At 30.9% G+C, this 17265-nt stretch overlaps 1 protein-coding gene across 3 annotated transcripts in view; it reads left to right on the top strand.

The window, feature by feature from the left end:
* Positions 1 to 17265, top strand: part of LOC125065374 (sushi, von Willebrand factor type A, EGF and pentraxin domain-containing protein 1) — a 61592-nt gene that overhangs the window by 28817 nt on the left and 15510 nt on the right. For all 3 annotated transcript variants that reach the window (XM_047672942.1, XM_047672941.1, XM_047672940.1), the window contains exons 4-6: positions 15424 to 15505; positions 15615 to 15928; positions 16064 to 17185. In XM_047672942.1, the coding sequence (XP_047528898.1) occupies positions 15424 to 15505; positions 15615 to 15928; positions 16064 to 17185 (1518 nt within the window). The remainder of the gene's footprint in view (positions 1 to 15423; positions 15506 to 15614; positions 15929 to 16063; positions 17186 to 17265) is intronic.

The following is a 17265-nucleotide window of genomic DNA, read 5'->3' as shown; positions in this document are numbered from 1 at the left end:
TGAAAATTTCATACGAAATACCAACTATTGTATAATTGGTTTAACAGCCATATGTGCGTACCAGAATCATTATACATTGTTAAGTGTTTTATTATATGAGCCGAGATGGCCGAGCTGGAGTTCGGTTAAAAACAGACAGCTGGAAGCATCACTGAATTTTTATTGTGCTTAATTTTTTACGGTAATGCAAAAACAACGCGAGTAAACCCTCATGTGTCAGATATAAATCTCCTACATGTGTGTGTTCCACCGAAACACATTGGAAGAACGTGGTGGACTGGACGGACTGTTACTGTTGACTTTACTTTTCTTTAAGGATTTTAGTATGGCGTAAAGTGTGAAACAAAGTTGGTTCGATTTTATTTAGTTTCATTACTAGCGATCCGCCGCGCCTGCGCACGGGTGCAATTTATTAATATTGAGTAGATATATTTATATATTTTATTATTAATAAATTATAAAAATTATAAACATTAATAATAATAATAAATTTGGTTTGGCAGTAATTGTATAGCGAAACGTAGATCAAAAGCCGTTGTCCACGGCTTATAAATTCAAATTAGAATACGACAACGCTTTAATTAGACACGTGTTATTGCAGACTTTCTTCTGCTAAGGTTTAGCCAGCGTTCGCTATATAAGCGTACAAAAACAGTTTTTGAGCAAAACACCGGCATAGTTAAGCCGAGATACCGACAGAGGCAGACATCGTATACTATTTATACATATAATTTATGTTATGTTAAAGGAAATATACTAAAAGAAAATTATTTGATGAGTTATTGTTGAACCCGCTTTATACGGATTATTTAGGTTTCCAAATAACATTAGTATGATGAAACTCAACTGCTTTTGCTTATTTTCGTGCCTTGCATTCAAATGCACTTATTAATTTAGAAACTTGTTCCGTAAACTGAAAGCTTAGTTAATACATTTCTAGTATTAAAATTACATACGACAGTTTCTATTCTTGTTTTGATTCACTTTAATTATATATCAGTAATAATAACCTATAAATATTTTTAATTATTCCGACCACTTAAAGGGATGTGACCACCGACACTAGACGTTGAAGAAATATTAATCTTTTCATACAGTGCCAATGCTCTGCCAACGAGGAAAACTTGTTTCTTGAGCTTGAAATAACGTGTGAGAAAGAGTGAGAGAGAGAGAGAGAGAGTGTCAGCTCTCTAAAGCTTAAAACCACAATAAATTGACTTAGCAATAGAAAAACTAATGATTTGATACTAAATACGGACTTTTCTACAAAGTCCTTCCACCTAATGAATAAAAATAAGCTACAATAAAATCAATAAACAAAATACGCTGTTAAAGAATTAAATTAAATCCAATTAACTATAGCAAAGTCATTCGTATATAAATTAGATTAACCTCAATTTACTATAAATTATCTATGCCCCGTAGAATCAGCCGTGTTAATTCAAGAATATATGTACATGACTGTTTCATATGTATTTGTATATTCGCTTTGGAGATTACCGCACTGCTACTTATACGCCGTCGTCGTAACGTCAAGCCTTTCTGAATAAACGAACTATCAAACGCAGAAAGAATTATTCGAGTAGAATTAACTGAAATCAATGATGATGCAAAATGTCTAGCTATATAATATGGATAGACATTTGACTAATTAATTATATGCCTTCGAAATTTGATTCACATTATAATATATTTTATTTTCTCGGTATGAACCGTTTTTGTCTGTTATCTTGTCACTAAATTGGAAATATGAGGAGCTTAGAAAATCTTAATAAAATGACAGAGTCTTGTTATATTAAAGAAAACAGAATTACAGAATTATACTGATTCATCAGAATTGAATCACGAGTGTCAATTTTCAGACGCAATCCAACGCTTACTTCTTTGATCAGAAATTCTATGATTGAATGCACATCGCACTCGAGCGCTTAAATTCAGATGTTGAAGATGCAAAGACCTGACTATATAACAAATGCAAGTAACTTGTTATAATATTTCATATATAAACCGAATATCCACATTAATATTTTAAAAAATAATTAATAATATGATAGTTTATATCTATTTATAGTTAATACATCACCAAACTGGCACATAAGTATGTATGATGTGTGTATCCAGGACCGAATTATTCATTAGGCAGTGTAGACCAAAAGATCAAAAATTTGATATAGCACTTTAAACAAATTATTGGTAACGAAATATATTAAATAAGATCAATTATGAAATAATTAAAATATAAGGAATGAAATTGTATTGTTGTAAAAAAAAATATTTTAGAGAGTTTAAAAGTACAAAAATGACTAGCATTGCCTTGGTTTAACATTTAATAATATAATCATATTTAATGTTATAAATAATAGTTAATGTTTAATTTAAATACTTGTTTAATCCGGCCCTGAGCTTGCCTCTTGATGGAACTGCAAAACATGCACTTCTATACCGCTCAACCAATCGCCACGATAATTGGTGAACATTTGAGAACGTAGATTTTTTAAACGCAGAAGCAGCTGAACTTGTTTGGTTTAAATTTGGAATAGAAATAGCTTATACCCTGATTTAACATATTATAGACTATATAACACCAATCATGATACATCTTTGCTTTTATATTTCGAAGTCATTACTAAATACATTCTTACTTTACAAGGTTTTTTTTTTTTAACTTAACCCGTTGGAATGTGGGACGAATTGTATTTTAATAAAAAATATAAATTATTATGGTACGATAATAAATATTGAAATGTTATAATTACTTATTAATTAAAGCCTGTCTGTCCTGAAATGTCTAAACATTCTAATATTTTGCTAACCATAGACAGACAGTCTGCCGAGGCGAAATAAATTACGCGGGTCGCCGGTCTTAGGGATCTTCATCAACCGCATAATTGATGTAAGGAAATTGCCTCTTGCGAATGTACCTACTAGAAATACATACATAAGAGTATGACACAGATTGAGAACAAGATATCGTATACGAAACTCAAACTAAATAAAGTTACGACTTAGTATCATATGCTGACTATTTCCATGTGTTGAAAAGTTATTAAAAGTAAAAGGCAAGGTTACAAATCTGATAGACAGAGAACTTTCACATCGCGATTACAGTGTGTAGATGGTCGATGACTAAAATAGTATGATATACATGTATAAATAAATAGAAGTAAAGGTAAACTTACAAACCCAAGTATCTGATTCCGGAGAGTCAATGCATTCTTCTCGGGGTAAGTAATTCCCGTAGTTATGAAATAAGAAAAACACAGCTAAATATTTTGCCACAAATCTAAGAAATGCTCTTTGACTTTTACTAAGATTGAAATATAAAAATATAAACTCGTTCGTTATTTTTACCGAAAGATGAGGCTGATTCCAATTTACTCCCAGTTGAGAACGACAATTCACGCAGAATAATCGGAGAGTTAATCTAATGATCTCGAAGCTCTGGGTGATAATCAAGTTATATATACTATGGATATACGTTTTCGTTTAATATATATTGAGAATAAGATAATTTTTATTTATTCAAATCAAATATTTAGTCAAACAAGCCAAGATGGCCCAGCACTTAGAACATGAGAATCTAAAAAGGTGAATCATTTTTAATTAAATATTGAAACTATCTTATGACATTTTGCTAGATCCGACAACGATATATCGTAGCAGTTTTAGTTTGCACTGTTTTCCACACAGTACCGCTTTCTGCGTCGATCTCCACAGAAGCTAGAAGCCGCCTGTAAGCTACAATAAAACTGTGCAGAGGCAATTGACAAAGATTTACCGAATAGAAAATGACACTGCCACCGATTAATTTTGCGATCGAAATCGTTGAAGACGATTCACGATACCAGTGTAATTATGTGCAGTCCATTTGCGCAGTTTTAACCCACGTTGGTTAAAACTGCGCAAATGGACTGCACAGGTAAATCGCTACGATATATCGTTACCGTGTGTAGTCGCCATTAATCAATTCGCTTGTTGTCGAGCAGCTATTTAATTACTTACGTTCACTATTATATACATAGCCATTTTCCTAATTAATTTTGCTAATATCAAACCATCGATCTGATAGATTATGACAACACAGAGTCAATCTCTGCAATTCATCAAACCATTACATCAATAACCTCTATACAATGATAGTGCTCTGGCGCCCCAATAGAGCTTATCGGTCCAATACATTTTCTGAGATAATTACAATAAATGTCAACTACGGATATTCTTATGACGTAATTTTTTTCTAAAAGATTAAAAGGTAAATGGGATACTCGAAGATTAGTGGCATTAAGCATGCCAAACCCCATGGGGTATATGATATTACTCAGTCTTTAACAATCATCACCTCAGAAATAAAGCTATGTGCAAGTTAAATGCACATTATTACTAAACTATACAATACTCATATAATATTTATGTAAATATTAAATATTAATAGTTTTACAATTTGTAAATTAGATTTGGAATTAATGTTTTTTTATTGAGAATTTAACGTAAACAATCAAATAAACGAACTCACTTTCGCATTTACAATATATATCGCGGATAAATAATAATAATATATATTTTTGTTTAAAAACATTGGGAAACCATTAAAAGCCTGTATAGTACAATATATTAGTGCAACACCAGCAAATTGTCAGCGCATGCCTTGACAATTTGCTAGCCCAAGCTGGCCGTTAAAGTTTACCAGACTCTCTCTATGCACTTCAAACACCAAGCTGTCCAAAAATAAATGAGCTAAGGGCAAGCGAATGATGATGATGGCATTAGGTTTGGCGAGACGATCAGACATCTTCCACTTAATTACGTAATTCGGAAATCTAATCACGAAACTGTTTGGCTTGAATATGGCCGATTCAACTTTTACGAACTCCGAAATTAGTATTCAGAAGCAGAAATGTCCATTACGGTTCTATATAAAATGATTGTTACGCTTTTGTAACAATGTACACCACAGTATTAATGGTAAATGAAAGCTGTACATAGGAAAAAATAGCCAGAGATTAGAACGCGTGAATATTAACCGAAGAATGCGGCTTCGACAAGACGTGAATCATTGAGTTATCGTGAGCTTGATTTGTATTTATAATTTATCTCCTACATGGCATAGACTTCGTAAGAAAACCTGCACGTATGCGATGAAATTCTGCTATAATACGACACAATCTAAAAGTAAGATCGACATTTAAAAAAAAACAATTTATCGTCAATTTGGCGAATGTATTTGGTTATATGAAATTACAAATTGTTACGTTTGCGAAAAAGATCATATTCGCATAACAAAAGTAATAAAGATTTATGCTTTTGAAGACGCACTTAATTCTGATGTGATCGGTTTTACGAATTTTACCCCTGCTAACTAACTCACATCGACGCTCAAACTTACAATACATCAATGCTTTATGCGGAGATGAGTTTACCCTTCAATGAAACATATACCTATAAATTATTATCGTATTGTTATAACGATTAATTACTGACGTAATTTACCTAATTACTAGCAAACAGCTCCGGCTTTGCTCGTGTGTAATTTATTAATAAAGAAAATTGGAAGTTAAATTGGCAAAAAATTAATATGTAAGTATATTTATTTTATATATAAAGTTTGTTTATTTATTAATTCGTATAGGTATGTATGTCATAATTCAATTATATAAATATTAATATTATTGTTAAATTTCCATCAAAATGTGTCCACAATTAGATTCAAGCCTGGATAATTTTAACAGCCAAGATCAATTTTTTTATTGACACAGCGAATAATTGCACCCGTTTAGTAACGAACTATTTTTACTGTCGCTCATATTTTGTTCAAAGTATTCGAAAGCTATCGAGTAAAAGACGTGGTATAGATAAGAAAATGGTTTTACAAATAACCTGTAGTTATTACTAATTAGTACTAGATGAAAATAGTTATTATGAGTAATTTTTCTGTAAACCTTTTTAAGACCTACTTCTAGTATGGTTTTGATTTATCTTCGAAGGTTGAGCCAACATTGGCCATGGAAGCGTACCAAAACAGTTTTTTGGATCACAGTTTTTTGAAAGCATGTCATAGTTCAGTAATTTTATACAAAATCTTTACAAATTATATATACAAACCTTCCTCGATCATCGCTCTTTTTATAAGTGAAAACCGTATTAATATCCGTTGAGAAGTTTAGGAGAAGAAAGCGTAGATACAGACAGAGAAAGATAGATCCTTTGATTTATATTATACTACTCATAAAAGTTGATCTACTGTATGTATTTATTTAATGTAACCATATTATGATGAGCTTAAAGTAAATAGACTTATTTTAAAAGTAAATTATGTAATAATCAGTTTAATCTGTTTGATGTAACATAATTACGTAGACGTGTTTAATTAACATTGTTATTCGATACCCGATTAATCGTGCGTGATTCCGCAAGTCTTGAGAATATAATCTTAATAAATGTGGTAATATTATAATAATTTCTTAAAGCTGGTAAAAATATTATATATTTCTTGTATTAATTTAAACTTTAGTCTAAAGACTGTATACACCCTATGGTTCTGGTTTCGAACTTAATGTTTAATCGAATTCAATATTTTTGTTCAAGTTCAAGTTTGGAAATAAACAGCGTTTAAACTCCTGTACCTAGTAGTAAGTAACGACATAAGTCCTTCAATTAAACACAATCCGCCCGTGTAAGAATAAGAAATGCGTGTACACCTGTGGTCGCGGCACATATTTTTATGTCCTGCACAGTTGGCTAGTCTCATTTAAGATTGACCACCGAGCCCAGACATCGTCCCATCAACAACATGACATCACGGTTTGCTGTTATTCTATAGATAAAATACTGAAAACTCGATACAGAAACTTCTGATATATTTTATTTTTTTGATGAAATTTGTTTTAAAACTAGATTTGAAAGGGATGAAGTAGATCGTCAATTTTTATACGAACATTCATACACAATAATCAAGTACTGTTGCGAACAATCGCTATAAAAGCAATAAAATATTAATGAAAAAAAAAAAAACTTTATATAAATTAATTATTTCGTAACATTATGTACTAGAATTGCTTGCGCTTGAATTACCAACTAGTAGTAGATTCTCTAGATATCTTGAAAGTAACTTTTGCTAGTTCCCGGCAGTTTACAAACTACGAACACATTATTGTCTTTGTTTGGATAATAAAGTTTGCTACAAGAAGCTCAGTGTGACGACTAAATCTAACTCCTTGCGAAATAACAAAAATAACACACTTATATGAACAAGGGAGTATTAGAAATAAGTCAAATGTTCCGCCTTTATATAATTTAGTTGAGCTACAGAAATGATATTTTAAATACTATTATTAATGAATATGAATATAAAAAACTAGGCCACGTTTATGTTCAATTTAATTGGAGCTGGACGTTTAATATTCAGACACGCTCGATAAAAACCAGAAGTTCCGTCGTTATTAAAACTTGTAAAACTATTCAATTAGTCATTGAAAATACGTCCTATATAAATTTCCTAAGCGTTGACCTAATAGACGCGCTATTGTCAATTAAGAGGCTAGAAATTCTTGCGCTCTCTTCGATCCTCAAGTAATGAGAGATAAGCTAGTACATCATTTTAATAAAAAAAAATGATATCCTACTAGGAAACCACATTTCATTCCTTAGCATTCGGTGGCTGACTCTTCGTTTTCTATATTCTTTATTTAAATCCAATTAAAAATAAACACTCAGGTTTTGAGCTTAATGTATTTTCTACCGCCTAACCTAATTTACATAGTACTAGCAAAACCCGTAAGATATTTGTCTGCTTGTGTAGAGGTACGACAACATTGGATCGATCTAACAGTACTAATGTGCTGCAATGAAAACATGAAGTGTTAATTGACGGAGATGCGAAACTAAACTAATTAGTAAAAAATAACTTTCATGGTATCGGTCAAACTATGTCTAAGTCTAATAAACTCAAACACACGTCCATATTTATGTAGTACGCTCAGGGGATATTTTATTTGAACATAATCATTACTGATACTTTAAGGAATATATATAAATTACTAATTATTTTTTTAACGATAAACACTAACAGAGAAAGAGTACTGAACTCTTTTTTCTCTTAGTCTATTTATATAATATATAGATGAGATAGGTTATTACATTTAACGTTACAAATTTTATAACGATAAGAATAGACATGAATTTTCTCTCAGTTCTAAAATACCAAACCACCAGATAGTTTAACGTGAATGCAACTGACAGAACGCTCAACTCGCTTTGTTTGGACACCGGAATTTCTTTTTGAATTCTACAAGAAAAATATTCAGTAATAGAATAGTGTTAACGCTCTAAAAAATTATGAGAATTTTTAAAAAAATCGATCTCGTTTACTTCGTTTACTGTCGTACAAATTTACCCGCTTCAAGCTTTATTTGAAGTTTAACACTGTTATTACTAATGATGTGCCGAATTGTATGCTCCGTTTATTTGAAAGGGTTATATTTACCGAAATATTCAACTGGAATGGGTAATATTCTGATATTAAACTGCACATCAACATCATGTAATGAACTGTATATACATATGTCTGACATGTTACTATTGTTAATAGTGGTATCTTACTGTATTTGCGTTCGATTTAAGCATATTATGCAGCTAGTTAAACTATAAATACATAAAAGGAGATACATCTTTCTCTCTCACACTCTAAGAACGTGATTGGTCGATTGGTTAACCAATATAATTTTACTTAAGCACAAATATGAAATAACATTGGTCTTTATATGATTAATCTTTCTCAATTATATAATAATTAAATCGAATTTATTATTATTCTTTCTCCTCGCCTTAAATAATAGATCCACATAAACACTGTCGTGTGAATAGTCCACATATTAAGTAAATATACTATATTGTATAACTTTTTTTTTATGGTTTTGTACCTTAACTTTGTTTTTGTTTCTTCTTGGTGAATAAAGTTACTTATTACTTATTATTATTATTATTGTAACACTACATTCTAATCAATGGACGTATCTATGTTACCTACATTTGTAATTGGCGTATAGCTTACCGTTATCCTAACCTCAAACTTAATCACAACCAGACTGGTATGTTAAACGTATAATTTAATCGAACCCGCTATAATACATAGATGTAACCGTTTTGAAAATAACTAACAACACTCCCCAAAGGAATTATCCCTTCTAGTCAAATATATACATGACATTATTATATTATATGTAATAGTTTTATTGACTATTTTATCGATAGCTAATTGTCACCATTCTAGGATTTACTGTTCAAGTTGCGTCGAAACAGCCGAGATGGCCCAGTGTTTAGAACGCATGCATCTTAACCGATGATTGTGGGTTCAAACCCACGCAAGCACCACTAAATTTTCATGTACTTAGAATTCATCATGTGCTTGTAATTTGAGTTTATAATTGATCTCGTGCTCAGCGGTGAAGGAAAAAGCAAACGAAATTCTGACACATGTGTATCCACTAACCCGCATTGGAGCAGCGTGGTGGAATTTGCCTAAGAAAATTTACAGGCTGTTACTGTTTTTATTGTTAATAGGAGTAATGAGTAGCAAAATTATTCTAAAGTTATTCCATCGTTAAAGCTGACCGATGCCAAAAAAATTGGGAAGAACCTGCTATTGCTATACGAATTAGTGTTTTATTTGCAACAAAATTACGCGAGTAATTATAAATTAATATAAAATAACGAACGTTAATGAAAGTTTGAATGCTAGGCTAAATAAATGTAGTTTTTAGCATCTAACTAATATTTTCTATCTAAATATAATATATGTTTTCGGAAGCAGATTATATTCTCAGGTCTCGGTATAGGCCTATTAGTTCATTCTCAACTTGGCACATTGTGTGATATTTGGAACATCACGATCTAGGTCAGGTGCTTAGTAACACGACTTACGGCTAAAATTAATAAACAATCCAATCTTAAATATACGGTCGATAATGTAGTTTAGTTGGGTATACGGTTAAGAGTACAAATATTCTATCAACAAAATGACGTAACAAAGCTTATAAATCTCCTTCCTTCGGCAAATATTTTTATTCTAAACTTTCTTCCGATCAATCTTAACTTGGTAGTAAGGCTTTGTACAAGCCTGCATCTACTAATCTAATGAGTGACTACTCATCACATATTCTACTACCCAAAAGAAGTACTTAAGTGATGCGAGTAACTCAGTAACTAATATAAGGGATATAAAATATTGGTTCCAAAGGATGCCTGCGAATTAGAAATGTAAGGTACGGTTAATATTTACAGCGCCAATGCTCATGGATTGTGGTTATCACTTACCATAAGACGGCTATTTTGTTTGACTGCCATTTTTATCTCTTTTTATTTAAAAAAAGATTTATAATTCTACAATATTTTTACAAATTTTCCTATACTTTTACAAAATAAACTTTTAATGCTACAAAATATTTATTTTGTTAAGATCTCTTGATATCAAAGAAACACAAGCGAATATTGTTACAGTGTTCCGTGTATTATAATCATGAATTTTGGTTGTCTGCGGTCATCTATTCAAAAATTCAAATTAAAATCATAATAAGATTGATCATTTTTGGAAATTATTTATTTTCCTGTTTATCTTCAATAACACGTATTATCTATATGAGTCGAATAAAACCCACACACACACACACTAGTAGGTATTATCACACACACTAGTGCATTTATATATATACCTACATATACAACTGTGCTATATGATATACTCCTTATTAACAATAATGGACGTTCCGCTTCATCAAGCACCAATGCATATTTCGCGGTAAAAGCTGTCATTACAAACAGTAACCATTGTATTATAACTGCTATGTAATTGTATAATATTACATAACATAAAAGTATAGCATATAATATAAGGTTTCACCGTTCATCAATTTTAATATATACACATGATATAAAGCAATTAAAACTACAGCAATTATCATCTAAATTAAATGCAACAAAAAGTAAAGTTACTGTAAGTTCTGTTACTTTAACAGCCTGTCAGTCTCACTGCCTGGCTAAGGCCTGCTCTCCTTGTAATTTCTCCTCTAAGGTTTGGAGCTCATTTCAGAGCATATGGCAGATTTTCATCACCGCTGAGTACGAGATGAATTAAAACACGAATTAAGCAAATGAAAATTAAATTGGTTTAACCTTCTAACTTAAGATTCTCGTGATTTAGCCATAATTTTTACCAAATATTATTTTACATAAGGCGAAATAGTCAGAAGCGTGAGTTTGAAAATACTTAAATTAGATTTAAACGAGTTGCTGTGTACGTAAGAAGAGCTTTACATATTCATTGGCTGAAAGGCAGCTAATGCATGCACGGTAACTTGTGGTATAAGTTAACGAACAAGTTACAGAATTATTTATTTATAATGCATTTAGAAGCAAGGCGGCAGTTCTTTGTGCAATCGTGATTATACCTGAATAGTCTAATGACGTAAGGCCAAATCAGCTTGAGATAACTGTAAAATATATAAAAATTATATTTTCATGGATTCCATTTTTTTTTAAATATTTGTATTGAAGTCAAGTTCCAAATTCAAATTTTGTAAGAATATATCTTTTATATTAATATAAAATAATGCTACATGTCAATCCCTTTATTAAAACTGTACTTATATTTATGGATCGAATTAATAACATTATTAAATGACTAAATTATATACAAAACACTGCCTAAACCAATGAGTTTAACGAGTAATTTTACTCAGGTGTCCTTTTAGACCGGTAATTACCTACTATGAAAGGATTTTTCAAAATTCATCTCTTGAGGGATTTACACAGAGGATAGGAGTCATTACTGATATTAAAAAAATCGAATTATACATGGATGTTTAACATATTTTTAAAAATAATCACCTAAGAAGGTGAAACTTAAGTTGAAAGTGTGTACAAAAGTTTGGCTCTTATTTAAAGTTTCAATGAATAAGTCGGTGTTTATTTTTTTATTAATTATTATAGTTGTTATAGTGATTTTGGAAATTCATCCTTTAAAGAGGAAAGATTAGGGATGATAGATTGCATGGAAATTCGTCATAGGTAATGTTAAAAATATTTTAAATAGTATTTATGTTTATTTTTAAAAGAAAATATATTTCAATACAGCGTTTTAAAACAAATAATATCCTAATAGCGTCAAATTAGACATTAAAGTTTGCATTATTATTTTATTATTTTGTTCGTTATTTGTTAAATGTAGACTAAAATATTAATATAAAAGAAACATATTCATATTTCACTAATTATAAGGCATTTTCTTAAAACGGTGTTTTTATTGTGTGTTGGTCAATACAACACAATAGGTAAGATGAACGATGACTGATGATGAAAGATGACTTCTAAGTTTATTGGCGGCATTTGATGTAAGGAATCACTTATAATTGGTACCATAATACTTCAAAATGAAATTTGAATAAATAAGTCTAATTATATCAAGCATACGTTGATTTTGATTTTTTCTATTTCGACATTTAAGTATCTTGAATATCTATGTCGATTGATGAAGGCGTTACAAATAACCTTGAAAGCTCATTCATAATAAGTGAAAGGCGACACAACAGTCACATACATACATATTTGTGTGACTCACCGCAGACTTTTGAGTAACATATTTTAAATAGCATATTAGATAAATAAAAGTAAATTTGTATTTTTTTTATAACCCTTTTATTATTTGAAACGTTTTTTCTGTACCAGGGATGTATGTCGACTGCATTATTAATGTTATATTAATGTAAAATATGTTTTAGTAAATATTAAAACATTTCATAAAAAGTCAAATCTAAATTGATAACAATAAAATTTAAATTGTTAATTAGAATATGAATTTCAATTCTAAATTCATAATACATAAATATATTAAACCAAACGCATGTAGCATACACAACCATTTGCATTAAATCCGTAGGTTTTAGATACACACACGTTGGACCACAAAGCCTGCAAATGGATTGTTAATTCGTAATTCAATCTCCGGTAGATCCAGGGCTATAGAATCTCAAAGGAGGCACTTCACACACGAGCCTCGAACTCTAGTGTTGGCAAGACGTTTGAACTGTGAATCCGATTCTCGTCTTACAGTTACGAAGCTGCTCACCCGTGACTGTTATGGGAATAAAATATAACTATAAATAACGCAAATTAACGGATCTATTTTACAACGTTTCTCGTGATTATTAAAATAATTTGCGGTAGGTTCCAAATGCAATACAGAATATTCGATTAATAGAAATACAACGAATAATTAAAGTCCTTGAATTATGAAAAAAATATCCTAATTCCACATTTCATTAATACCTCTATAAATAAAGACAATAAATCTATTTACAACCAACCGCATAAACAAAATAAATAGATAACATAGATAATTAAATAGTTTGCAGTTAGTATTCGTTAATTTTCACACAAGATACATACGTAAACTAAACTAAGACTGTTAAATAATATATAATAATAATAGGTTTCGCCAGAGACGCGTTTTAGGGGTTGGTTGTCAAGTATTATTCACATAATATATTTATAAATTATAGCCTGTGTTATTCCGATGTATAAACAAGATTATTCTAAACTACCGCTATTGTAAACTTCTGAATTTCTTTTGGTTTTATGATGATAGTTTTGTATTAAATTTAACCTAATACAGTAAATATTCATTAGTGATTATAAAAATGTAGGTACTTCAATATACAATATTTTGATTTTAAGTAAGAATAAATCATCAAGACGGGACAAGCACATAATTCAACTAAATGTCAAGTTGTCAACTTTGTGACACTATTACATACTATGCATGTATGTATGCATGCATGCATTCGACGCTTTACATTATACTCAGACATTATAATATATGTCCACTCTTTAAGATCTGCAGGGGTCCTCATGGCATCACATATGTATATAGTATTTATAACTCCACAAGTACAATTGGCATTTAAAAAGAAAATTGCAGCTGTTTTAATGTAGCTCTAATTATTGTTTTTAATTGGTAAAAAAATAAGTGGTGCCTATATTACAGGTTCCAATAAGTAGTTTATTTAACAGGTATTTATGCAATGTAATGTTCTACATTGCGCACAAATTCGTGAATACGTTGATTTTTCACATTTAATTATTAATAATTTATTTACAGTCTAGGTTTAGTAATCAACTCTTAGCTCTTTAAATTTTATAATGTAATAATCTCTAAAAAATACTCAGAATGTATAAATTTGTTTATTTATAACTTTACTATAACTAAATGCAATATTTGGTAATATTGTAAATAACAACAAAATATAAAGTAGAAATATAATATCTAATAGTTAATTCATATATAATGAGTAATTATATATCTTGATCTAAAATGTATATAATAATATACATATGAATAATTAAATCTAAAGATAGTATATATTATATTATGTTGTCTGTATGCAATCGTAATATAATCGTAGAAGCTACGAACGCCATTGACTTTGACATTAACCAAGAAATATTATACTTCCTGCACAAACTTTACATAAACAACACAACAACACTGATCTTATTTGAAAAACAAGTAAACATGCACAAGTTTAACTTATAACGCCACTGATTTAATATTTATTCATAGACTAATATTTATGCCGAGAACAAAATGGCAGTTTGTTGAATTTCGCCGTAGAAACATAGTACAAGTAGGTCAAACATTGCATCGAGTTGCGCAGTGCAGTGAAGCGTGGATCCATCGCAGTCTTCGCTGATCGACGAACTCACACGCTCTATTTGTCGCTATTAGTTTTTATTCACACGCACGGAAGTACCCTTTAGACCAATGACTACTGAAATAATGTTAAGTAGTATGGAGTGTCAACTTAAAAAATAATCATATAAAATCATAACATCACCACAAAACAAAAATAGAAGCTGTAAGCTGATTTTTTGAAGTAAAACTTAGACGATCATTATCTGATCGTAATTAATTATTCTAGACATCATTCAATACTTTCTTTTAAGTGAGAACTGACAACCTCATAATTATGCTTAGTGTGACTGTTTATTTACGATTTTCTACACATAATACGACACTCCCTTACCAAAGAGAAAGCGTCAAATAAGAATGAGTTGTTTACCTACATTATTTTCTACAAAATATTCATGGAAATTTCTCGGTATTGTAAAGGTAATGCAACTTTGAAACAAATTTAAAATACATGGATTTACAATGTCGATAATAATAAAATTTCTAGCAAAAACAAAAAAAATATTACTCTATATTTTAGTCAACATCGTCTTTTCCCTTTTCATGACCTCTTTCTACTTCTATTAGACCCACACATACCGATCTATTGTATAAATTTAAGTATATTCCAGCTAAGTTATGTTTCCTATTAATTAATGCTGCCCTCCCACCTTTAACAGTATTTTAATAAAAGTTTTTTTTTTCAGGCTGGGAGTTAAAGGGCCTTCATTGTTATAAATTTTTTAATATCCGACATTCTTGGGATAAAGCTGCGGAATTATGCCGAAGGTATGATTGTAATTAGATATTTCAAGAAAAAAACTTTTTACAAGTTGAGATTACTTACAATGTTAACTAACTTATCAGAAACTTACAACATTTTCATATTTATTTTCAGATATGGAAGTGAGCTGATGGTTATAGACAGTTACACTGAAAATAACATGACCGCAAGCATGGTACCATCTACACCTAGCAACACTCACTATTGGCTTGGCCTTGCAACTGTTGACGACCTAAGAACAAATACCTTAGAATCAGCTGCAGGGACTCTAGTTTCACAATATGCAGGATTTTGGGACCTCAGACAACCGAATCCCAAAGATGGTGAATGTGTGGATGTTCACGTTACATCGGAAAGACAATCTTGGGAATTAACAACATGTGAAACCCTACTTCCTTTTATGTGCAGAGCTTCCGCTTGTCCTGCAGGTAATTAGTTTATTTTTGCATTCTTATCAAATCGGTAAATTTAAAAATATTTTTTTTATTTATATAGTAAATTTAATTGACACCAAGCAAAAAAAGGTGTAATTTAGAGACTTTTAACAATTGATACCTTCGCAGGAACCTTCCATTGTTCTAACGGAAGATGCATTAATGCAGCCTTCAAATGCGACAAACAAGATGATTGTGGTGACTCATCTGACGAAATGGACTGTGCTACTGATTGTCATTTTTATATGGCTAGTAGCGGTGATGTCGTAGAAAGCCCTAACTATCCTCACAAATATGCACCTTTCAGTGAATGTAAATGGACACTCGAAGGACCTCAAGGACAAAACATCGTACTACAGTTCCAAGATTTTGAAACTGAAAAGTCTTTTGATACTGTTCAAATCTTAGTAGGTGGTCGAACTGAAGATAAATCTGTCAACTTAGCTACACTATCAGGAAAACAAGATTTATCTAATAAACTGTATGTTTCTGCTTCTAACTTTATGATAATCAAATTTAGCTCAGATGGATCCGTTGAAAGAAAAGGTTTTCGTGCCTCATGGAAGACTGAATCATCAAACTGTGGAGGTATTCTTAGAGCAACTCCTCAAGGTCAGGTTCTCACATCACCTGGTTATCCTAACAGCTACCCTGGTGGTTTGGAATGCATGTATATTATTGAAGCACAACCTGGAAGGATAGTTTCATTGGAAATAGAAGATTTAGAATTGGAAATGAACAGAGACTACATTGTTATTAAAGACGGAAACACTCCATCTAGTTCAGTTCTTGCCCGACTAACTGGACCTGGTGATGAAAATGAAAAAGTAGTTATATCGACAACAAACCACTTATATATGTATTTCCGGACTAGCCTTGGAGATTCTAAAAGAGGATTTAATATGAGGTATTCCCAAGGTTGCCGAGCTACAATAATAGCAGCTAATGGAACATTCACTTCTCCAGCTTACGGCCTCAACAATTACCCAAATAATCAGGAATGTTTATACAGAATTAAAAATCCAAACGGAGGACCCTTGTCCTTAAAATTTAATGAATTCAATATTCACTCTTCCGATGTAGTGCAAGTTTTTGATGGGTCGAGCACAAGTGGTTTACGATTACATTCTGATAATGGATTCACTGTTAAACCAAGAATAACATTAACTGCATCGAGTGGGGAAATGCTAATACGATTTATGTCTGATGCTCTTCATAATAGTATAGGTTGGAGAGCAACATTTTCAGCTGGTAATTTTATTATTATATTTGTATAATTTACCCTAGTTCAATTGTAAGCAGTTCTTATATACACTTTTATATTACATTTT

Source organism: Vanessa atalanta, chromosome 7, assembly GCF_905147765.1.
Source record: "Vanessa atalanta chromosome 7, ilVanAtal1.2, whole genome shotgun sequence".
Lineage (NCBI taxonomy): Eukaryota > Metazoa > Arthropoda > Insecta > Lepidoptera > Nymphalidae > Vanessa > Vanessa atalanta.
Note: the sequence above shows the minus strand (reverse complement) of the source record. Positions and strands in the feature narration are given on the sequence as shown.